Source organism: Pelodiscus sinensis, chromosome 3 (assembly GCF_052426305.1).
Source record: "Pelodiscus sinensis isolate ZL-2025 chromosome 3, ASM5242630v1, whole genome shotgun sequence".
NCBI classification, from domain to species: Eukaryota; Metazoa; Chordata; order Testudines; family Trionychidae; genus Pelodiscus; species Pelodiscus sinensis.
Genome location: NC_143054.1, coordinates 192,933,753 through 192,958,401, shown reverse-complemented (window position 1 = coordinate 192,958,401; position 24,649 = coordinate 192,933,753). Strand labels below are relative to the sequence as shown.

General features: G+C 43.6%; 1 protein-coding gene across 12 annotated transcripts in view; it reads left to right on the top strand.

The window, feature by feature from the left end:
- Positions 1 to 24,649, top strand: part of PLCB4 (phospholipase C beta 4) — a 333,392-nt gene that overhangs the window by 171,255 nt on the left and 137,488 nt on the right. For all 12 annotated transcript variants that reach the window (XM_075925708.2, XM_075925695.2, XM_075925700.2 and 9 more), the window contains one exon: positions 17,210 to 17,310. In XM_075925708.2, coding sequence (XP_075781823.1) covers positions 17,227 to 17,310 — 84 coding nt within the window. In that variant the 5' untranslated portion in view covers positions 17,210 to 17,226. The remainder of the gene's footprint in view (positions 1 to 17,209; positions 17,311 to 24,649) is intronic.

Sequence of the window (24,649 nt, the reverse complement as noted above, 5' to 3'; positions counted from 1 at the left end):
ACAGAACTATGATTGTTGTAGCTCTTTCTGCTATCATTACTTTCTCATTGTTTGATCATTAATACAATCAGTTGTTGCATTGCCAACTCTTGCAGTTTATCTCCAGTTTTGTGATATTCAGTGTTTTCCTTAGAATCCCTGTTCTTTGAGTCATGTTATATGAAAAAAGTCATCTGCCATTTTTTAAATAGTGTTTTCAGGCCTCCTGGCTGCAGAGAAAAGCTTGAAAGTGTGAACCCCAAATAATGCACTACCACAAGGCAAATAAAATGAACTTAAAGTTTCTGTTTCAAAGCTGCATCTAGATTGGCATGATTTTCTAGAAATGCTTTTAACGGAAAAGTTTTCCATTTAAAAGCATTTTCGGAACAGAGCGTCTAGATTGGCGCGGACGCTTTTCCACAAAAGCACTTTTTGCGGAAAAGTGTCCGTGCCAATCTAGACGCGCTTTTGCGAAAAAAAGCCCCGATCGCCATTTTTGCGATCAGGGCTTTTTTGCGGAAAACAAATTTGAGCTGTCTACACTGGCCCTTTTGCGCAAAAGCTTTGCGCAAAAGGGACTTTTGCCTGAACAGGAGCAGAATAGTATTTCCGCAAGATGCACTGATTTCTTACAGTAGGAAGTCAGTGCTTTTGTGGAAATTCAAGCGGCCAGTGTAGACAGCTGGCAAGTTTTTCTGGAAAAGCGGCTGATTTTCCAGAAAAACTGGCCAGTCTAGACACAGCCATGATGTTTAGAGTCTGACTTGTGATTTTTGATTGTTTAGGAGTGGTAAATATACTGCGTGAGCACAGTTCTGGATTAGAGTTTCTTATGTTATTAATCTTTTATGGTACTAGAAGTTACAGAAAAAGGGAATTACCATCAATATTGAGAGTAATTTTTTTCTGCTGTCTTACATTTTTTTCTGTGACCGGACTATTTTTGTTAATGCTCTGGAAGCATCCTATTAAAAATCCCAGAACATCGTTGTTTTAATTTTTAGGAGACATTTCAAATTGCACTGACCTAAATTTTGATTCTTACCAACAACTGAACAGCTTCCAGAAACAGAAGACAGCTGAAGCGTAGGTCAAATGATAGAGTTAGGACCAATCCATGTTTATCACTGTACCAGAGGCTGGTAGTTGGTGCTGCCTTTTGTCAGTGACAGATACATTTCCAAGTGTAGTCCAGATCTACTAGGCACAGCCTTACTGAACTAGGTCTCGGATAGAAAGCGGTTCATTAGCTAACTGGGTAACCATTAACAATCTTAGCAGTTACACGCTGCAGGTCCCACAGCATAAAGCTTATACAGCCGGCTTTTCAGGAGAGGGCCAGCAGCCAGCTGTTGGCCCCACTCCTGGGGAGACAGATATGCTACAAGCTCTGCAGTTTAAGCTTAATGCTACAGAGCTTGCAGCATGGGGCAGCAGTCAGCTGCCAGCCCTCGGCCCTGCTCCCAGGGAGCCAGCTGCTGCCCTGCATGGCAGGATCTGATCCAGAGCCAGCAGTGCAGGGTGGCAGCTGGCTTCTCGGGAGCAGGCCTGCAGCCAGTATGTAACCATTACGGTAACCGATAGGCTCATGCTTATCGGGTTTAACCGTTTACACGATTACGCTATTTCATCCCTACACTGAACTTGTTTGGAATACTAACAAAGAGCTTAATTTCAGGTTGGCACCTCTGTCTGCAGTTCACCTCTGTGCATTTATGAGCAGCCCTGAAAGCAAAATGGAAAATAAAATGACCACTGGAAACTAATACATGCTCAAGTATCAGAGCTTTGCTAAGTCCTCTGGTGCTCTGAGCCTTGTTCCTGGGAGGAATGTTTTTCATCACTTGCAATCACTACAGGAGCAAACAAATTTTAAAAATAGCCCAGTGAGAGGGCTCATTTTATGAAAGAGGCAATTATTTGACAGAAATTGCTCCGAGAGAGCCGGCATAGTGTTATGGAATCCTGAGAATGCATTATGATTCTGGAAGGGCTCTCAAAAGATTCAGCCACATGATTCTCACAGTCACTTAGGGTTCACATAATTGCAGCCGACAGTTATTACAGTGTAGTCATAGTAGGGATGTGAACGACTAGTCGACTCTCCAATAAGCAACTAGTCACTTCCCCCTCCCCTTGTTGCCTCTATTAGAAAGAGGCAGCAAGGGGTAGGGGGAGAGGAGACAGTGCTTCAAAGTGGCAGCACTGTGTGGCGGCCCGGATCTGCCTCTTTAAAACACCATGTGCAGCCCGGGGCTAGCCGAGAGTCCCCATCTAACTCTGGGCTCCATGGGGCGCTGCCGCTTTGAAACGCTGCGGGGAGCATGGGGCCAGCAGGGACTGCTTGAGACCCCTGCTGGCCCCATGCTCCCTGAAGAGCTGCTGCCTTTAAAGTGTAGCAACATCCCCACTTCAAAGGCGGAGGTGCCCTTCTCGACTAATTGAACAGTCGATGCAAAGTGCATTGACTATTCAGTTAGCCAATTCATCTAAATTTAACATCCATACTTCATAGTACTATGTTCAAGTATAGAAACTAAAACTTTCCATTAAAAATGCATCTGTTCTGTACTTTTTTGTTTGTTTGTGTTATCATACTGGTACATTTAAGACCCAAATAAGCTTGACTTCAAAAGATGACGATACACAAATATAAGTGCCACCTATAGAGATCTATCAATAATTGAAATATTTGCATAGCAAGATGTATTTCTAGCTTGATTAAATAATGGGTGTCTCTAGCAAAAGCGTGAGAAATGTTTGCAAGAGTTACATTGGCGTATTTGTGGAACTCCTTGCCAGAGGAGGCTGTGAAGGCTAGGACTATAACAGAGTTTAAAGAGAAGCTAGATAATTTCATGGAGGTTAGGTCCATAAAAGGCTATTAGCGACGGGATAGAAATGGTATCCCTGGCCTCTCTGTTTGGAGAGGGATGGCAGGAGACAAATCTCTTGAACATTGTCTTCGGTCCACCCTTTCTGGGGCACCTGGTGCTGGCCACTGTTGGCAGACAGGCTACTGGGCTGGATGGACCTTTGGTCTGACCCAATACGGCCATTCTTATGTACTACTTTTTTGAGGGAGGCTTGCACAAATATTTTCTCCCTTTAGGCCAAGATCTTGCATTGGGATTTACTGGGACAGACTGCAGCATGTGCTCAGAGCCTTTTTTTTTTCACCAAAAATAAATGAAAAATGCTGAATAAAGGAGTACAGACATACCACTGGGCAAACAAGATGGGATTAAGCTATAACTCCCTGGAGGTGTTTATCGTTTGTTCAGAAAACTGAATGTCTACACGGCAAAGGGTTGGTAGAACTCAAGTTGGCATCTCCCGTGGTGGTTGTCCTAAGGCTTGAATGTCTGAACTCATTTGTAACTCTGGATTATTGGATCCTAGATCCAAACTAATATCCGAGACCAGGGAGGTGAAGGGTTAACTGGTAAAACTCACCCTTCATGGGTGAGACTTACTGGTTAGGGTTATCCGGTGGGGTTGGAGCAGCTCCCTCCCTGGCATGGGTAGGGGATTTCTCCAGCACCTTGGGGGACCTGCCACAGATAATGGCTGCTCCAGCATAGCTCCTGCCTGCGGTGAGTCCACAGGCGGGGGCTGCTCTCGCCAGGACGGTGGGGAGGGGCATGGGGAGGCGCACAGGCAGGGCCAGGCTGTAGCAGTCCCTTCCTGTGGTTCTGAGGGCGGGGGGATGGCATTCCAGCCAAGTGGTTGGAGCAGCTGCCCCCTGCCCCACTCCTCTCTCTTTAATCAGTCAACCAGTTAAACAGTATTAGTTAGAAGAAAGAGAATTATGGAAGCGCAGAGAGAGAGATTTGTGGAGACTAAGGGTACGTCTAGATGACATGCCTCTGCCAACAGAGGCATGTAAAATAGGCTACCCGACATAGTTAATGAAGTGGGGATTTAAATATCCTTGGCTTCATTAAAATAAAAATGGCTGCCGAGCTGTGCCGGCTCAGCTGATCGTCGGCACAGTACGCGAGTCAAGACGCGGATTGGTCAACAAGGGAAGCCTTTGTTGACTTCTCCTGTAAACCTCGTTTCACAGGGCACAAGGGAGCGGTCGACAAAGGCTTCCCTAGTCGACTGATCCGTGTCTTGACATGCACGCTGTGCCAACGATCAGCTGACCTGGCACAGCGCGGCGGCCGTTTTTATTTTAATGAAGCCAGGGATATTTAAATCCCCGTTTCATTGACTCTGTCGGGTAGCCTATTTTACATGCCTCTGTTGGCAGAGGCATGTCATCTAGACATACCCTGAATAGAACTGATACCAAGTTAAGCAACTACTTTTTTTACCTCCTGCACACTGGTGCTACATTATAGCTTGAAAATCTTATTTGCTGTGATCAGTCTGACTTCTGTTACGGATATTCTAGCCATCTTCTCCTCACACTTTCTCTGTCACAAGCTCATCTGTACTCTCTTGATCTGAGAGAGTGTGGAGGAGATGGAGAGACAGGTGCGACATTCACTAACCACAAGGGCAAGTTACAAACACGGGATCTTGGTAGGCGGGGATTCATCAAACAGTGTGTTTAAATGCAGCTCAATGCAAGGTTATAAAAACAGGAAGACGACCACTGCTCCTACAGGTTGAACCTCTCTAGTCCGGCACCCTTAGGACCTGGCCGGTGCTGAACCAGATGATTTTCCAGACTATGGGAGGTCAATATTGTCTAGCAGTATTACCAAAACTTCCACTGCTTCCTGGGCTCTTAGAAGATATTTAGGGGTAGATTAGAGCTAAATGACAGTACAGAATACAGAGCCAGGACTGGTGGCTGTCAACAAACTTTATGGGACTGCAGAAAATTGGCCACATCCATGAGAAGTGGACATCCAGCCAACTAAAATCACTCTGGACCGGGGTAGGCAAAAGTCTCTCAATGGGCTAGGCTTTGATCTGGCCCGTGAGGTAAATCCAGGCCCCACCTCCTAATTGGCGTGTGCCATGGGGGAAGGAGCTCATCCCTGCCACTCCTCCCCCTGCGCAGTGCTGGGACTGAGGCTCTTCAACAGGGCCAGCCCCGGAGGTGCCGCTACCGTGGCCAGGCGGCCATGGCTTGCCCTGGAGGCGTGCTACCACAGCCACGCGGCCTGGGGCCACCCCAGGAGGCTGGAGGCGCTGCTGCCACGGCACCTCCGGGGCTGGCCCCAGGCCCCATGGTCGCGGTAGTGGTGCCTGTGGGGCTGGCCTCAGGCCATGGTAGTGGCGTCTCTGGGCCAGCCCCAAGCCACGTGGGTGCAGTAGCCTCTGGGGTGGCCTGTGGCTGTGGTGCCACAGGGCCAGCCCCTGGCCTGCGTGGCAATGGCAGCGGTGTTTCCGGCCTCCAGGACTGCGTGGCCAGGGTCGCAGCAGCGGGGCCTCCCTCTAGGGCGACAGGGACATCATGGCTGCAGCTGTTTCTGGAAGGGGGCATGGAGCCAGGTAAGGTTCCCCCTCATGCCCAGACCTCCCCTATCCCAATCCTTTCACTTACCTCCTGCTCAAGACCCAGCATCCTAAGCTTGCTCTGACACTCTCCCTTGTTCTTGCACCCTCTCTCTTGGACGCACACTGCGCCCTCCCTTGTTCCTGCTCCCTCCACCTGGCCAGACACCCTACTCCCAGCCTGCTTCTGCACCGCTGCCTCCTGTACCCCATACCTATCCTACTCGCTGGCAGCCCTGTCTTGTTCACTGTACCCCTCATATTTTTGTCCTTACCCCAGAGCCTAAGAGGTCCATAAAATCCACTAACTCCAGAACCCCAGAAAAGTAAATCTGGTCTATGGGAAGCCCTGAACCTCAATTCCCTCCTTCCCTTCCCTCTCTCCGTCAGGCTGGAGCACCAGAGGAGTGAGGGGGTTTTGGAGGAGTATGTTTGCTTCTCAGTTGTGTGGCCCCCCAATTGTTTCTTTTGTGGGTCAGTGACCCACAGCTCAAAAAAAGGTTCCCCACCCCTGCCATAAATAAAGAAAACATTGAAACCTTTTGTGTTGGATATAATATTTTACTTTATTTAAAATGAAGTTTGATAAACTAACAAAGTTAAAACACATAGGCTGTGTCTACATTGGTGCGATCTTGCGCAAAAACGGCCGCTTTCGCGCCAAAATTTGCTGCCAGTCTACACTGGCCACGAGTTCTTGCGCAAGAATACTGACGTTCTAATGTATGAAATCAGTGCTTCTTGTGCAAGAACTATGATGCTCCCACTCTTCTTGCGCAAGAGGCCAGTGTAGACAGGCAACATGAATTTCTTGCGCAAGAAAGCCCTATGGTTAAAATGGCCATCGGAGCTTTCTTGCGCAAGAGAGCGTCTACACTGGCATGGATGCTCTTGTGCAAAAGCACATCTCTTGCACAAAGGCGCGTGCCAGTGTAGACACTCTCTTCTGGAAGAGTTTTTGCATAAGAACTCTTCCTCAAAAGAGTTCTTGCACAAAATCATACCAGTGTAGACGTAGCCCTAATTTGTTTCATAATATAAATTAAACTGTTCTTACTAGCAGCAGCTGGTTCAGAAAATAAGGTCACCATTCCCAGCAGGGTAGTTCTCAACCCCGCCCCTTCCGGGTCGACCCGTGAACTCTTCTGAATTTTGTGACATGCCCCCCCCCCCTTCCAAAATTATTGCCCACCCCTGCTCTGGACCACAGATGTTTCTGGACCAAAGAGCTCTGGACTAGAGAGGTTTATTCTTAGAAGAAAACGAACTGTATTTTGGAAGGCAGAAACTCTCAGAAGAACTTAGGTGTCATTCTAGGCTATGTTTGCAGTTTGAGCTAAGGGTATGATTCCTAGTGCGCATACTTACTCATCAAGTTAGCAGGAGTATGAACAGTCATGTAGTCATGATAACACAAGCAACAGGCCTAGCACAAACCCAACTGAACCACTGGTGTATGTACTCATGCCACCACTGTTGCTGTCCATACTGTGTCCAGATCCGGTGTCCACATGTTAAACATGTTAAAAATCTGGAAATGGGTCCGAAAATTTCTGCAAGAATGATTTGTAGCCTGGAACATGCATCTTATGGGAAGAGACTGAAGAAATCAAGTTTAGTTGCTCTGTGAGGAAGTTAAGAGACAACTTGATCATGTAGTGACAAGTACCTACCAGGGGAGATATCAGACACTACAGGGCTCTTTAATAGAGTGATCTTTCAAGGAGTGGAAGCTGAGCAAGGCTCAAATGGAATAAGATGCACAAAATAACCAATAAGGGCAATTAACTGGAGCTGCTTGCCTGATGAGGTGGCAAATTCTCCTTCACTGGGTGTCTTATATCAAGACTGAATGTTGTTCTGAAAGACCTGCTCTAGTTCAGCCACACGTTTTTGGGCTCATGGCAAGAATCACTGGGTGGAATTTTCTGGCTTGTGTGATGCTGGAGGTCAGCTTAACTTTGTGGGCCTTAAAATCTATGCATCTCTGGAGATGGCATTTAAGGGTTTCTTCACCAGAGGTGGAGGATAAGAAATTGTCAAATGGCCTTCCCAAACCATTGGTAGAATGGTGCAACAATATTCTTCCTCATAGTCCTGAAGAACAATGTTTTGTGTCTCATGATTTAAGACTACTTTTAATCATAGGTATTTTTAGTAAAAGTCATGGGCAGTAACCAAAAAATGACAGTCTGTAACCTGTCCACAACATGTGCTATAGGCTCCTGACTAAAACTTGGAGGAGTGTGAATGGTGGGAGCAGCCCAGGATCCCCACTAGTGTTTGATGGGGGAATGGGGTTGGCAGTGCTGTCAGGCTCCTTATCTGACTCCAGAAGTGGTTACATGTCCACCCCATAGCTCCTAGTTGGGTTTTGCATACTACCTCTGCTCCACGCACCAGCCCTGCAGCTCCCATTGGCTGGAAACCGCAGCCAATGGGAATTGCAGGGGCAGTGCCTGTGGGTGGAGGCAGCACATGGAGCTAGGTGCTGAAGGAGGGGGAGGCTGCCACTTCTGGGCATCCCTCACCCCTTCTTGTGCATCAGACCACACCCAAAATCTTGCTGTGGGAGGGAAGTGCGGTGTCCCAAGACTGCCACAGAAGAGACCGGTGCTCCTGGCCCAGAGGCTGCCCAAGCTGTGCTCACAGCCCTCAGGCCAGCTGCAACAGCCACTGCAGAAGTTACGGAGGTCCCAGAAAGTCATGGAATCTGTGACTTCCTGGACCTGTGTGACGAACTCACAGCCATACTCATGATATAGAGCCCAGAATGGAGTTGCCTGCACCCATGGCCATTTGAGCTGCTGGCAGCATATATTTTGGGGTGAGCTGCCTGGCCAATAAAAAACATTTGCTCAGAAAGAACATCTGTTGTCATGCAAAGGATCATACTATGTGATGCAGCGGTAAGATCGTGCATCATGAATAAAACAGTGTTGAGGGCGTGGGGTGAGATGCCTTTAAAATTAGCTTTATTCTGTACTTCTCATACAGTTTCCCTTTATTTCATTGCAGTGCAGATGCTCACCCTTATAGGAAGCCTGTAATATAACCCATCGGGGAGGTTAGTCATTTGGAAAGCTCTTGCTGCTGGTTCCTGGATTAACGTTCTAGGACCAGCACCAGGATTACTAAGTAGAGAGCTCTGGACTTCACTCCCTTTTGTGGTTTGCCAGAGCTCCGATCTAGTGGGTAGTGGAACACAATACACAGCATATATATTCAGTTCTGCTTATTTTCTGTGCCTTTGATATTATATTGTATGTTTTGGTTTTTTGTTCAAGACAGAATGACAACAAGGGTGCTGATAGCAGCTGATGTGTTACTTGTGCTACGCGTTGTGGGTAGATTTACATATGTTATTTCTTTTAACATCTATAAATATGCTCCTAGCATATAAATATGCTATCTACTCATCAGTAACATAAATTAAATACATAAACGACTCCAGTTTGGTTGTAGTTCTATACTATATTGTTAACAAAGTCAAGCTTTGTTTTGAAAACAGTTTTCTGAAACTAATTGTTTATAGTATTGTAGTTACATCTAAGGCTGTTTACGTAATCTATGAACTGCACTAGACATGATAGATATGGTAATTTCCTGCAGTATTTTTGAAGGATTTTACTATATTAAGTTCATAGAATGGGGCATTTCTATAAAATGAAAAGGCAGGAAACAAAGGGTAGGAATAAATGGCAAGTTTTCAGAATGGTAACAAGTGACGTCCCTAAGTGTCCATACTGGGACTAGTCCTATTCATCCTATCAATAAATGATCTTTTATGGAGCAAGACGTAAACAGTGAGGTGGCAAAATTTGCAGATGATACCAAACTGCAACTCAAGATAGTTAAGACCAAAGCAGACTGTGAATAGCTTCAAAACGATCTCACCAAACTAAGTGATTGGGCAACAAAATGGCAAGTGAAATTTAATGTTGATAAATGTAAAGTAATGCACACTGGAAAACATTACCCCAACTATATATACAATATGATGGGGACTAATTTAGCTATAACTACTCAAGAGGGAGATCTTGGAGTCATTGCGGATAGTTCTCTGAAAACATCCACTCAATGTGCAGCGGCAGTCAAAAAAGCAAACAGAATGTTAGGAATCATTTAAAAAGGAATAAACAGTAAAACAGAGAATATCTTTTTGCCTCTATATAAAATCACAGTATGCTCACATCTTGAATTCTGTGTACAGATATGGTCATCTCATCTCAACAAAAAAGATATATTAGCATTGGAAAAGGTTCAGAAAATTGGTTTATAGACCGGAGAAAGAAAAGGGGAGGAACAAGTGTTCGGTTTTCAGAACGAAGGGAGCAAATAGTGGGTTCTGTACTGGGACCAGCACTGTTCAACTTATTCATAAATGAGCTTGAAAAGGAAATACACAATGAGGTGGCAGAGTTTGGAGATGATACAAAGTTACTCACGATAAAAGCAGATTGTGAAGAGTTACCAAGGGATCTCACAGAACTGGATAACATAAATATTCATATACACACATGCAAAATGTATGTACAAAAGATGTTACTTCACCCATATTGTCTCTGGGCATCAGAATGGCAGATGAATTTCAATGTTGATAAATTCAAAGTAATGCATATTGGAAAACATAATCTCAGTTAGACATACAAAATGATAGGGTCTAAATTAGCTATTAGCACTCAAGAAAGAGATTGTGGTGTCATGTAGATGTTCTCTGAAAACATCTGCTCAATGTGCAGCTGCTGTCAAAAGTGCTAAGAGAATGTTAGGAGCCATTAGGAATGGAATAGATAACAAGACAGTAAAAATTACAGTGCCACTATATAAAAACATAGAATGCCCACAGCTTGAATATTGTGTTCAGTCCTGGTCACCTATTTCAAAAAAGGTTTATTAGAAATAGAGGAAGTTCAGAAAGGGCAACAGAAAAAATTAGGATTATGGAACAGTTTCCATATGAGAGGAGACTAAAAAGACAGGGACTGTTCAGCTTTGAAAAGAGAAGACTAATGGGGATAAGATAGTGGTCTTTAAAATCATTGATGGGATGCAGAAAGTGAATTAGGAAGTGTTATTTATGCCTTCACATAACACAAAAACCAGGGGTTATCCACTGAAATTAATAGACAGCGGGTTTAAACCAAATAAAAGGAACTATTTCTTCACAGAATTCACAGTCAATCTGTGGAATTTCTTGCCAGAGGATGTTGTGAAGGCCAACATTATAACTGGATTCAAAAATTCCTGGAGGACAGTCCATCTATGCCGCTTAGCCAAAATGGTCAGAGATTCAACCCCAGGCTATGGATGTCCCTAAGGCTCAGGTTGCCAGATACTGGGACTGAAGGATTGCCCTGTTCATTCCCTTTGAAGCATCTGGGATTGGCCACTGTCAGAAGGCAGGTTATTGGGTTAGATGGACTATTGGTCGGATGCACTATTATGGGCCAGGGATTATATTAATTCCATGGAGGACAATGACCACTGCCCCTCTAGAAAATAAGAACAGTGTGAGGGGATTAGACCAAATCATTTAGGCTATAACACCTCCAACTGGTGATGTAGCACCACCTTCAGACTCTGATATTTACTCATTCAAACTTGAGTCTCCAGAAGCCAGTAAAGAAAGGACTTTTGGATAAATAGGTTTGAGTTTCAATGGACTCATGGTCTTCTGAAGATGATAAGGTGAATAAGTAACAGTCAGCATAGATTTGTCAAGAATGAATCATGTCAAACCCAAGCCTTCTTTGATAGGTTACAAGCCTTGTGGATGGGGAGAAGCAGTAGATGTGATGTATCTTAACTCCATTAAAGCTTTTGATATGTCTCGCATGACCAACTCATAAACAAAATAGGGAAATATAGCCTAGATGGAGCTACTTTAAGGTGGGTGCATAACTGATTGGAAAGCTACATATGAGTCAACAATGTGACTGTTGCAAAATAAGCAAACATTCTGGGATGTATTAGCAGGAGTACTGTAAACAGGACATGAGAAGTAGTCCTTCCACCCTACTCTTGCATGATTAGGCCTTAGCTGAGGTATTGCGTACAGTGCTGGGCACCACATATTTTCTGAAATTGGATACATCGGAGAAGGTCTGGAGGAGAATATAAAAAATTATTAAAAGTCTAGAAACATGTTTCTATAAAGAAAGATTGAAAAAATTGGGTTTGTTAACTCTGGAGAAAAGAAGAGGGGGAGGACTTGATAACAGTTTTCAAGTACATGAAAGGCTGTTACAAGGAAGAAAGTAAAACATTATTCTTGTTAACTTCTGATGATAGGACAAGAAGCAACAGACTTAAATTCCAGCAAGAGAGGTTTTGGTTGGACAGTAGGAAAATCTTCATAACTATCAGCCTAGCTAAGCACTGAACAAATTGCCTATGGTGATTGTGGAATCTTCATCATTTGGATGTTGGAACAAGTTAGACAAATAGCTCTCAGGAATGAGGTAGTAAGTCCTGTTCTGGACTAAAGGACCTACTGAGGTCCCAGTTGGGGCTGTTCCCCACTCTGGCACTCCGAGTGCAGAAGGTAGGGGCCCGCAAAAGATTTTAAATACCTTGCTTTTATAGGCTCTGCTTTAAACAAACAAACAAACCCTCTCTAGAGTCACAGATGCACTTGCTCTATAAGATAGGCAGCCACCATCAAGTGATTTTAAGGAACCCAGAAAAACAGGAAGGAACACTTGAATTCCTTCCCCAGTGGTATCATAAGCTCTTTTGTGATGAGTGTGTGAAAAAATAAACAAAGAAAACACAGAAAACAAACTGTGTCTTTGATAGCTGATCTCTCAGGCTCAGCAGACACACACACACACAGACCTGTTACTTTCCAAGTCTCAGGAATCAAATCATGGCCTTAAAAAAGATAATTTTAACAAAAAACAAAAGATATCCTTAATAAAGCATGCTTGGTTGCTAGGTGTTACAGAGCCACTGAGAGAAACAAATTTAAACACAGAGAACACAGTATCTCTGGGCACAGCTTAGATAGTGAATGGGGGGAGAGCACATGGATTTTACAGAGAAGCTTATTCAAACAACCAAAACAAAGAAAAATACCCTGATTGTGACAAAACATACATTCCCCTCTCTACTCATGATAAGAACATAAGAACGGCCGTACTGGGTCAGACCAAAGATCCTTCTAGCCCAGTATCCTGTCTACCGACAGTGGCCAGCACCAGGTGCCCCAGAGAGGGTGGACCGAAGACAATGATCAAGCGATTTGTCTCCTGCCATCTCTCTCCAGCCTCTGACAAACAGAGGCCAAGGACACCATTTTATCCCCTGGCTAATAGCCGTTTATGGACCTAACCTCCATGAAATTATCTAGCTTCGCTTTAAACTCTATTATAGTCCTAGCCTTCACAGCCTCCTCTGGCAAGGAGTTCCACAGGTTGACTACACGCTGTGTGAAGAAGAACTTTCTTTTATTCGTTTTAAACCTGCTACCCATTAATTTCATTTGGTGACCTCTAGTTCTTCTATTTAGGGAACTAATAAATAACTTTTCTTTATCGGCCCTCTCCACACCACTCATGATTTTATAGACCTCTATTATATGCCCCCTCAGTCTTCTTTTTTCTAAACTGAAACTGATATTCCTTGTAGGCAAGGTAGTTCTGATGACTGCATCTTGCTCCCTCCAGCCCTTAACTTAGAACTCACACAAAGAGAAAGGCAGCAGGTATCTATATACAGTTCATATTTCAGCACCGTATCCCATTGGTTCTTCTGGCCCCCTGCTAACACCTTTAGCTACCTGGGTTTAACCCTTTAGTCATAGAGTGCTGGCCAGCACTCCTCCTATCCATCACAGTCTCTTCCAGTCCTACAGTTCTATGATTTTTTCTGATCCAGCAAATGGGCAGGGACCTTCTGTCTGAGACCAGGGAGAAATGTCCTTCCTGGAAAAGCTTTGCCTGGCTAAGGGCCCATAACACTGATTGGCGATGTTTGGGTACGCTGTTAGTGCAAGTATAGGATCTTTTATTGTTTTATTTTTTTCTTTGTAATCCTTTCAACCTTAAAAATAAATGCACTTAGAACTGTGTGATAACTTATTACTGCTGGCAGTAATGCTGTTCATAATAATATGCAGATGCTGGCCTGTTTAGGCAGTCTGGCTTGCTGGGATATCACAGTTAGACAAGAAGCTGTGCATCCTGGAAAAATCCCAATCAGGAGGAAGAGAGTCACATGTCTCTGCCCAAAAGAGGTGATGGCTAAGGAGATGCCTAGAGTAGATGCCTTTGGTGGACCATAGAGGGGGAATACAGATGCTATCACCTGAACTATAACAAGAGGCTCTAACTTGCAATTTTCTATGTGTGAGAAAAAAGGGATCTCCCCATGAATCAAAACTGGGGAGAAGCAGAAACTGTGTTATTTTAAATAATATTGAGAAAATAACCCCTTTCATGAAATGATCTCAAAATCTCTTACAGCCCCATGTGGCATGCCTCATTCTCACTTGGGAGTGGCACAGTGAATGCACAGAGAGATTAAGCTACTTGCCCAGGGTTATACAAGAAGCTTGTGGCAGAGCGCAGGTAAAACCACTGTGTCCTACCACCTGGCCCTGTGCTTTACTCACAAGGCCATCCTTTGTCTTCTCTTTTTGAGAAGACACAATACAGTTGAATCCTCTTTAAATATTACGTAAAGACTAATTCTTTTTTATTGGAGATTGTAGTGACCATTTTTATCCATTACGGCAAATAGAAACATTTGCAGCTGAAGCAGCGAATTAATGATAATGAAGTTTGTCATGGCTCCTTCCCCACTCTGGCATGATAAACGCAGAAGTGGGGGCCAGTAAGTATACCCCAAAGCCTTATCTACCAGGATTTGGTATAAAACTTCCCCCAAAGTCTTAAAAACCTAGATTTTGAATAAAACTTCCGCTACCACCACCCAAATATTAATAACGAGATTAGGGGAAAGATTATTTGGGAAATCTCACCCCTATTATAAAAATCAGGACACACAAGTAACCAATGCCAGGTTAATAAAAAGAAAGGAGAAAACTTTTATTATTACAACAATATTCCAGTTGCAAGCATAAGGATCAGATGGATAGGTAACAAAATATACTCATGGAGGAATTACACCATGGGCTAGAACTTAGTTAAAAAGAAAAGCTAAACATCTCTTAAGCAGTGCCAGATATCAGATCCCATACCCAGCCCTTAAAACAATAAAGCTTAACGAAACTACATAAACTTTACCCTACTTACAGAAAGTGAAGAATTGTTTCTTGGAGAGAGAGAGAGACATGCATGTCCCTCCTTGTAGCTTCAGAGGACTCACCTAGAGAAACAAAAGGAGAAAGGAAAAAACCCAAATTCCTTTGTCCCAGTTTGAAAGTCCCACCTACATTCCTACTGGTCACTTCACCTGGCTAGGTATAGTTAACTCCTAAATCCCCAGGCTACTGGCTAACGCTCATAATCATGACAATGTTCTATATCACTGTCCAGTTATATTTCTGATCGTTACGGTACCTAAATTGAACTTATGTATGTAGAAGGTCTGGCTGTCTTCATGTAGGCTGTTCATCTGTGTATTTAGGTGTGCATATCAATGACTGTTTGACAAAAGGCAGGAGATGAAGAGACTAATAACATACAAATTCATGGCTGCTCCCCTTTCCACTGCCATGATAAGGCCTTTTTTTTGGGGGTGGGGGGGAAGAATTTATCAGAGGTATCTGTTCTGGAAAACAATCTTACATAAGTCTCCTAATGGTGCCATTTCAGACCATTTGTTCTTCTGTTAGAAACTTCTGTGGTAAGAGAGAGTGAGCGAGAAGATATCAGACCTTGCTTTTGGGAACACCTTTATCTGTTCTGAAGTTAACGATACAATGAAATAAGTTGAAATTCATACATTTTTTCTGTACAGTGGAAGCTGTGTTCTAGTTCTGGGTGACAGTGTTTCAGGCTGCTATTTAGAATTCTGTAGTGCAAAACCACAGCAAAGGAATTTTCCATAACACTGATTCCACAGCCTGTAGTAACACTTCTCCCGAGTCTTATGTCTGCTTCTTGCTTTGCTCATTTAGGCTATGTCTAGACTGCAAGCCTCTTTCGAAAAAGAGCGTCTAGACTGCAAGCAGAACTTTTGAAAAATCAAGCCACTTTTTTGAAAGGCAGTCTGGATGCTCTCTTTTGAAAAACCCCTGTTTGCATTCAAGAACACCTTTTTTCGAAAGAGCACTTCCTCGTAAAATGAGGTTTACCACCGTCGAAAGAAAAGCCGCGTTCTTTCGATTTAATTTCGAAAGAACGCGGCTGCAGTCTAGACGCAGGTGAAGTTTTTTCGGAAAAAGGCTACTTTTTCCGAAAAAAACCCTGAGTCTGGACACAGCCTTAGGCAAGATGGTTGCTCATCCAGTGTGCCTGCATTAGGGAAAAGGGGCACCCTTTCATTAGTCCATCATGTGGATAGAAGGACAGTTTCCAGGAGGCACTATCTATCCTTCATGCAAGAGGGTGGAGAAAATATAGGCAAATATACGGAATGGGGAAGACCTCGGCTCTCTCGTAGCTATCTCCCCTAAGAAGCAGTATACTGCTGATGCAGGCTAGCAGCGTATTCCGACCACCCGAGAACAAGAAGAAAGCTTGAGAGAAGTGGTGACTTGGGAATGTCTGAGCACTGGGCCCTCTGGGGTGGTGCTGCTTACCCAGGATAATACCTACATCTCTGGGTGAACCAAAGATTTTAAGTTAGAGCATATATAATGACTGACAGCTAGATTTTGCCATCTTTCCTCACAACAAGTTCTATCTGTTGACAGAAACAGTGCTAGTGAAATCAGCGGGGACTTCTCACAGAATATGGTACTGAGTGGCATGAATGAAAGTAGTAGTCCAGTCCCCAAGTTTTTAAACACAGGTTGGACCTCTGTGGTCCCAAACCAGGGAGTTTGCCAGACCAGGGGAGGTCAGTGCTGCTCTGCTCACTGTGAGTAAGGTATGTTCAGATATAGAATGCTCATACCTTGTTGGTTTAAAAAAATCACTCTAAATTAAAATGGACTTTATACTTTGAGGTTTTAGTTAATCTTGAATTAATATTGACTGTTAATCCACATTTCTTTCCTCTTGTACAAAAATCCATGGTAGTGGTAAATAAACTCCTTTCCATACTATATGCTTTTCTACTGGTTTTTCTCTGTGTATCACTACCTGGATAATATACCTGCATATTTCATATAGATGTGTGAAAAATATTGCTGAAAATAGCAAGTTTGTGTAGGGTAGATGGCGTTTGAAATATAAAATCCAAAGTAAAAATGTAAAAACATTTTGCCTTTTGGTGTGTGATTCTGCTGTGGTACTTAACTTTGAGTGAAATACTTTGCATATATTACCAGCTGTGTTAATGAATGTTACTGAGGTGTATGTTAATCTGCACCTAATTAAACTCTTGCATTGATTTAAACAGGTATTAAAATTGATTAACGATACAATCTTCAGTAGTTTTTCAGACAGTTGTCATATTCAATCACTTTTTAAAACATTTTTCAGTCATATTCTCGTTTAAAATTGTATTTTTTTAATCAAAGATAAACTAATATTATTTGAGGAAAACTCTTAATATACAACCCACTGTAGTGCTTTTGTAAACTGTTTTGCTGCAAGAAAAGTTAAAACACAGCTGTTGTTCTCTAAGTCTCTATGCAATAATCCTTGTAGAAAGCCACAACTGAGCTGTGCTGTTTCTTTCCATTTCATTTCAGGTTTTTCACGCATAATCATGGCAAAACCGTATGAATTTAACTGGCAGAAGTCAGTCCCTGCCTTTATGCAAGATGGAGCTGTGTTTGACAGATATGAAGAGGTAAGGGACCCGTTGGTGAACATTCCTCCACCTTTCCCTGCCTTTTTTACATGCTGTAAATATTACAAAAACAATTCATTTTTCTTGAGATTTTACGCAAATAAAAGCTTTAAATGGAAAATTTGCATGAAGATAGAAAAGAAATATTAACACTTTGTCATGATACAGTTTCTTCCTGCAGCTTGCTCCCCCTTTTTAAAATACATTTTGCAATGGCTGATTTAATCCTCTGATTTGAAAATAATCCACAAGAAGAGAAGGAAGGGATTTAATTTGAAATGTATCTGTAACATATATACAGCTCTCTGTTGTAGGGGGTCATGATACCCAAACCATATAACCAAAAGAAGTCTACCCTGTCCTTTTTTAAATTCACTCTGTTGGGAAAGAATTCTCCTACTTGTAAAAATAGACTAAGAACCTACATGCTGTATGGAAAAATAGATCACCAAAACAAGTACACTGTAAATCAAAGACACCATTGAAGGTCAAGAGTGGTTTTTATCTCCTTTAATCAATTGACCTGTGCTTTATCTGGAATATGATTAATATGATCTTGCTTTCAGCCACAATTTAATCCAGGTCTGTTGAAGGAAAGGAAAGTGGGACATAACATTTGATACAAGCTACCAGAATAAAATGCAGAGACCTTTGCTTTATATTCAGTGTCAGTTTGCCTATGAAAATAGTTTTGCTAAGGTTTATTTTTAATCTTTATTTATTTGACTGAAAATCTCTATGTTAAAAGTATTTTAAGAAATGGCTTCTAGGTTAGTATGCTTTTCTTTAATCTTTGGAAATGAACAAAATGTATTTTTATCAGAGTCGCTTGCTAAGGTAGACCTAGGTTTCTCATTCCCCACTTTTAATGCCGGAATAGGTAAACTGGTAGGAAATATAGCTAGTAAATGTTGCCCTTTGAAAAAAAGGACCTCAAATTCTCTATTTTTCAATTTGCAAATGCTGTTTGACCGATTGATCACATGCTAAATAATGGGCTCAGCTGATCCAATGAAATTCATGTAATTTTGCTTTCAGGAATGTTTAATAATGAGAACATTGGTGTTCTCTCGCACAATCAGCTAGGACAGTCAGCCTAACTTGGATGCCTGGAAAGATACTGGAACAAATCATTAAATAGTTTGTAACCACCTAGAGGATAATGGGCTTATAAAGAATATTCAGCTTGGATTTGTCAAGAACAAATGAAGCCAATCTAATCTAGCTTCCTTCTTTGACAGGGTTTCTGGCCTAGAAGATAGGGAGGAAATAGTAGAGGTGATATATGTTAATTATAGTATGATTTTTGACACTGTCCCACATGGTGTTCTCCTAAGCACATTAGGGAAATGTGGTCTGGATGAAATTACTGTAAGGTGGATACATAAGACCACACTCAGGGTATGTCTAGACTACATGGCTCCGTCGACGAAGCCATGTAGATGAGTTTACTAGACATAGGAAAATGAAGTGGCGATTTAAATAATCACCGCTTCATTTACGTCAAAAGGGCCACCGCACTGTGCCGATCAGCTGTTTGGTGGCACAGCGGGGCAGTCTGGAGTGGGGCAGTTTGGAGTGGGGCATTTCACGAGGCATACCGGAGCAGTCGACAAAGACTTCCCTTGTCAACCGCGGTGCATCCAGACTGCCCCGCTGTGCCGCCAAACAGCTGATCGGCACAGTGCGGTGGCCTTTTTGATGTAAATGAAGCGGCGATTATTTCAATCGCCGCTTCATTTTCCTGTGTCTAGTAAACTCATCTACATGGCTTCGTCGACAGAGCCATGTAGTCTAGACATACCCTCAAAATGGTTCCCCATGAAACTGGACTGACATGTCCAGTGGGGTCACCTGGAGGTCAGTCTTGGCTCTGATGGTATTCAGTATTGTTATTGATGACTTGAATAATAAAATGATTAATCTACTTGTAAAAATGTATGACACACCAAGATGAGAGGGTTTGCAAGCACCTCGAGCACAGGATTAGCATTCAGAAGGACATTGGAGAATTGGTCTGAATTCAACAACATGGAATTTAGTGAAGACAAGTGCAAAGTACTTGACTTAGGAAGGAAAAATCAGACACACAGCTATGAAATAGAGGATAACTAGCTAAATGGTTAGTACTAGGATCTGGAGGGGCGTTATAGTAGATCACAAATTGAATATGAAATTAATATTCATATGAAATTCATCAATGTGATACAGTTGCAAAAAAGGCTAATAGAATTCTGGGATGTATTAACTGGAGTGTGATATGTAAGACATGGGAGGTAATTGTCCCATTTTACTTAGAACCGGACACTGTTCTACAGCTGAGGCCTCACCAGTACTCTTAACATATTTAAAGACTGTTCTGTGGTCCTCCTTCAGTCTTCTTTTCACAGGACTAAACATGAACAGTTTTTTAACACTTCCTCCTACGTCAGGTTTTCTAAAGCTTTTATCACTCCTCTGGAGTCTCTCCAATTTGCCCACAACTTTCCTAAAGTGTGAGACTTAGAACTGGACACTGTTCTTCAGCTGAGGCCTCACTAGTACTAAGTGTCACACTTTAGGAAAGATGTGGGCAAATTGGAGAGACTCCAGAGGAGTGATAAAAGCTTTAGAAAACCTGACGTAGGAGGAAATGTTAAAAAACTGTTCATGTTTCGTCCTGTGAAAAGAAGACTGAAGGAGGACCACAGAACAGTCTTCAAGTATGTTAAGTTGTTTAAAAGAGGATGGTGGTGAATTGTTCTCCATGTCACAGATGGTAGGAGAAGAACTAATGGGCTTAATCTGTAGCATGAGAGTTTTAGGTTCTATATTCAGCAACTATAGGATGAATAAACTCTGGAATACACTTCCAAGGGAAGCTGTGGAATCCTCATCATGGGAGGCTTTTAAGAACAGCTTAGACCAGGGCTACTCAACTTTGGAAGCCTCGGTGGCCACAGTGACAGTCACAGCAAATGTTGATGGCCACAACTTAGGTGTGATTGCATATACATGCAAATATATACACAAATATATGTAAATAACTTCTTTCACACTGATGGGCATGAATACACAGCACTTCCCACAATGCCCTGGTGCTCCCGGCACCTCCTCCCTGGGGACTAGAAATGCTGACACCCTGTACCAGCCAGCCCGTCCGCTTGTGTCTTTAAATGCTCACCCCGCCTGGGAGATGCCTCGCTGTTGTGGAGCGTGTTCCCAGTGGAGGACATGTTCAAAGGATCCCACCTGCAGGCCACATGTTGAGCCCTGTGTTAACCCAAACCGCACTGCGAGCTGCAAACAAATGGCCTCTGTGTTGAGTAGCCCTGGCCTAGACAAAGGCCATATCTATATGTTCAAACTGGAGATCCAGCTTCTGGCCTTCCATTTAGTGGGTTTTGTTAAGACCCACTAAATTGAACACTGAGGGCACTTCCAGTCAGCATCAGTACTCCTCACAGTCACAAGGAATAAGGGAAATACTCCCGTTGACTCCCGCCATGAAGATAGTGCCAAGTCCGGCTAAGGTATGTTTCACTCCAGCCTTGTTGTTTATGAAGCTGGAGTTGCATACCTTAAGCCAATCTTCTGGGTCTAGTGTAGAACTTGGCCAAAGACCTGTCATGAATGGTCTACAGTTTCTGCCTCAGCACATGAGACTGGACCTGGTGACGTTTCGCTGACTCTTCCAGCCCTATCTTTCTAAGATTATAAGATGCAAGTAGCTGAGTGTGGTTGAGTTTTGGCATCATTTAAAAGCAGCCTGGAAATAGAAGGCTCCAGTGCCAGTTATGTGGCATATTTAAGTAGTTCTCAGTTTAGTTGCTAGGATTTGGGCTGCATTTTTATAGTACTAAGTAGGGCTGTCAAGTGATTAAAAAAATGTAAACGTGATTAATCGCGTGCTCCTCCCCTTTGAAACGAACGAGGCAGTGCTGCATGGAGCCTAGGATCAGCTAGAGTCCCCAGCTGACCCCAGGCTCCATGCAGCGCTGCCCCTTTGAAGCGTCGTGGTGGTGCATCAAAGGGGCAGCGAAATATGGAGCCCCAGGTCATCTGGAGTTCCCAGCTGATCCCGGGCTCTGCGTTGCGCTGCCCCTTGGAAACGCCATCCCAGTGCCTCAAAGGGGCAGCACATTACGAGCCCGGGATCAGCTGGAGTGCCAGAACGGCTCTTCAAAGGGGCAAAGCAACGCGGAGCCCGGGATCAGCTGGGCACTCCTCAGTAGGGAAGTTAAAGACTAGTCAACTATCCGATAAGCAAATGCTTATCTGGTAGTCAGTCGACTAATAGACTAGTCGATTCCCTCCCCACCCCGCCTTTGCTGCCTCTATAAGATAGAGGCAGCAAAGGTGGAGGTGAAGGGGTACTTCTGTGGCAGCTTTGAAACTCCAAGGCAGCATTTCAAAGGGGAAGCCGTGGAGCCTGAGGTCAGCTGGGGACTCTCCAGCTGATCCCGTCTCTGCGCAGCAGTTCACCTGGGGAGTCTCCAGCTGAACCCGGGTTCCGCTGCCACGGGGAGCCCAGGATCAGCTGGGAGTCCCCAGATGACCCCGGGCTTCACGGCTGCCCCTTTAAAATGCCACCTCTGGTGTTTCAAAGGGGTAGCTGCTGTGGAACCTGGGATCAGCTGGGAACTGCCTAGCTGACCCTGGGCTTTGCACGGCAGCGGAACCCAGGGTCAGCACAGAATTAACACCTGTGATTAACACATTCAAAAAAATAAACACGTTAATCCTGGACTGCGTTAATCACAGGCATTAATGTATGTCAATTGACAGCCCTAGTACTAACCATATGAACATTGCAGCATTTAACATTGGAACAGATTCAGGTGCAGTGAGCTCTGAGCCTTGTTTTAACTGCTAGCAATTTCACCTACCTAATCAATGTTGACATTTGGAAATGGAATTAGGCCTTTTCGGTGTATATATAAATCAATTCTTAAGTGCTATGGTGCATTCAGTGTCTTCTGAGCCATCTGTGCTTCTTTTGACACTGACAGCTAATAGGGATCCTCCATGCCTAATTTGGAGCATGGGGTTAATGTTTTTAATGTACAACATGTGGTAGGTATTCTGTATCCTCATTCCTTGCTGTAAGCACGGCATGGTAAATTTGTTGAAGAATACTTGTAAACGTAACCCCTTTGATGGTACAGGTTGAACCTCTCTAGTCTGTCACACTCTCGTCCAGCAACATCCATGGTCTAGCAGGGTTTTAGTTAGCCCGATGTCCACTTATCATGGGCCTGGCCAAGTTTCCTGCAGTTCCATAAAGTTTGTTTGCAGGCACCCATCCTGGCTCTCGGTGTTGGTAATGCTGCTAGACAATATTGACCACCTGTGGTTCGGCACTGGTCAGGTTCCAAGGGAGCTGGACTAGAGAGGTTTAACCTATATCATCCAGTTTGTGGTTGGCTGACATTATGATTATTGTTTATTTGATAGAATTAGCGTAGTGAGCACGTATCCTAAGCAGGTTTGTGCTTATTGTACATACGCATAGCAAGAGCCCTCCTGTCAGTTCCCCCTGGCTAGGCGGAAGTTGAGTGAATGGCATTGCAACCCGATGAGCCAAGTCAGAACTCCACTCACACACAGTTGGTCCAGCTGGGCACGGGCCCAAACCTGAGGGGTGCTGCTACCCTAGGCTGTGTCCAGACTCAGGTTTTTTTTCGAAAAAAGTAGCCTTTTTTCGAAAAAACCTCACCCGTGTCCAGACTCAAGCCGCGTTCTTTCGAAATTAAATCGAAAGAACGCGGCTTTTCTTTCGATGGCGGTAAACCTCATTTCACGAGGAAGAACGCCTTCTTTCGAAAGTTCCTCTTTCGAAAGAAGGCGTTCTTCAATGTAAATAGGGTTTCTTCGAAAGAGAGCATCCAGACTCACTGGATGCTTTCTTTTGAAACAGCAAGCCGCTTTTTCGAAAGTTCAACGTGCAGTCTAGACGCTCTCTTTCGAAAGAGGCTCTTTCGAAAGTATCTTTCGAAAGAGCCTCTTTCGAAAGAGGCTTGCAGTCTAGACATAGCCCTAGAGGGCGCTGTAGGAACTGCTCCTTTTTGCTGAGTGCCAGACAGGACTCCGTCTCTCTGGAGGGGTAGGATCTGACCAAAATCACTCTGAGACCTCGAACCCCAGACGACTGCCTGCATCATGAGAGACTTTAAACATGTACAAATGGGTCTTGATCCCAAAATGGTGGAGAATCACTATTCCATGCAGACTTTAAAAGGCTCTTTCTTTAACAGATGGCTAGCTGCAGGTTTTATGGGCAGCTTTACAGGGATAGCCATGAGCTATAAAACTAGTGATTCAGGTAAGTTCACATCCAGTACATTTGTGCAGGCTGAGTGTAAAGCTGACAGACCCAGGTGGACTGTGGGTGGCATCGAACCCGAGACCTTAGGGGCTAAAGCCATGAGCCTTTACCACATGGGCTAAAAGCTCTAAGCTAAGGCGGTAGAGCAGAGTTCACTCTCCCTTTCTTAATGGTCTCATTGCCTCTAAGAAAGGGATACACAAGGATTAAAGAAAAGGCAGTAAGCTGTGGTGTGTATCTGGTAGCCTGAATATAAGAGAAGGCACAGGGAGCTTGCGATATCCAATCCTGAGTCTGTCCCTGAGTCAATGACAAATTCTAACTAAAGATCTTAACAGGTGATGCTTGGCTGCTGGTTAACCAGTTGGGGCTGGAGCGGCTTCTCATCCGCCATGGGCAGGGGACTGATCCCTACCCTGCACGGACAGGATCCCATTAATGGGATTGTATATCCCTAATTCTAACCATTCTTTCTGTTTCCCTATGTGTAAAATGAAGATAATTGTTTCCTATCTCACAGTGGGGCTGAGGTAATTAATATTTGCAAAGTGCTTTGAATCTGAAAAGCACTATATATACTTAGTGCTATTATTTAAGAGGCAGAGATCCTTCACTCCTGAAAGTGTCCTGGGTGAAGGAAGTGAAGAAGACAGGTTTGGCTTTTTTTTTTTTTTTTTGGCCAATCCTGCAGCAAAACTCTTATTAACTTAATTGGGTGTTCCGTGCACAAAGGGATGGTGCAGAGTCACTGGGTGTTCCAGGCACAGAGGGATGGTCACAGAAATTAAAAACCCTCTTGTCCACATGGTCCTTTTGGGCAGAGAATGGTCTTTAGGGTCTGCATGGGCTTGCTGCTCTAGCTGTACTGTGTTAGAGAGGACAAGGGCATTTTCCAAACCAAACTGCAGACAAAACAAACAAAAAATGAAGTGCTTTCCTCTGTCACTCTCAGCATCCTGGCTCCCTACACATATGCTTCCTGTTCATTATAAAATAATCTTTTTAATTTTAAAAAAATGATTGGCCAGGCTG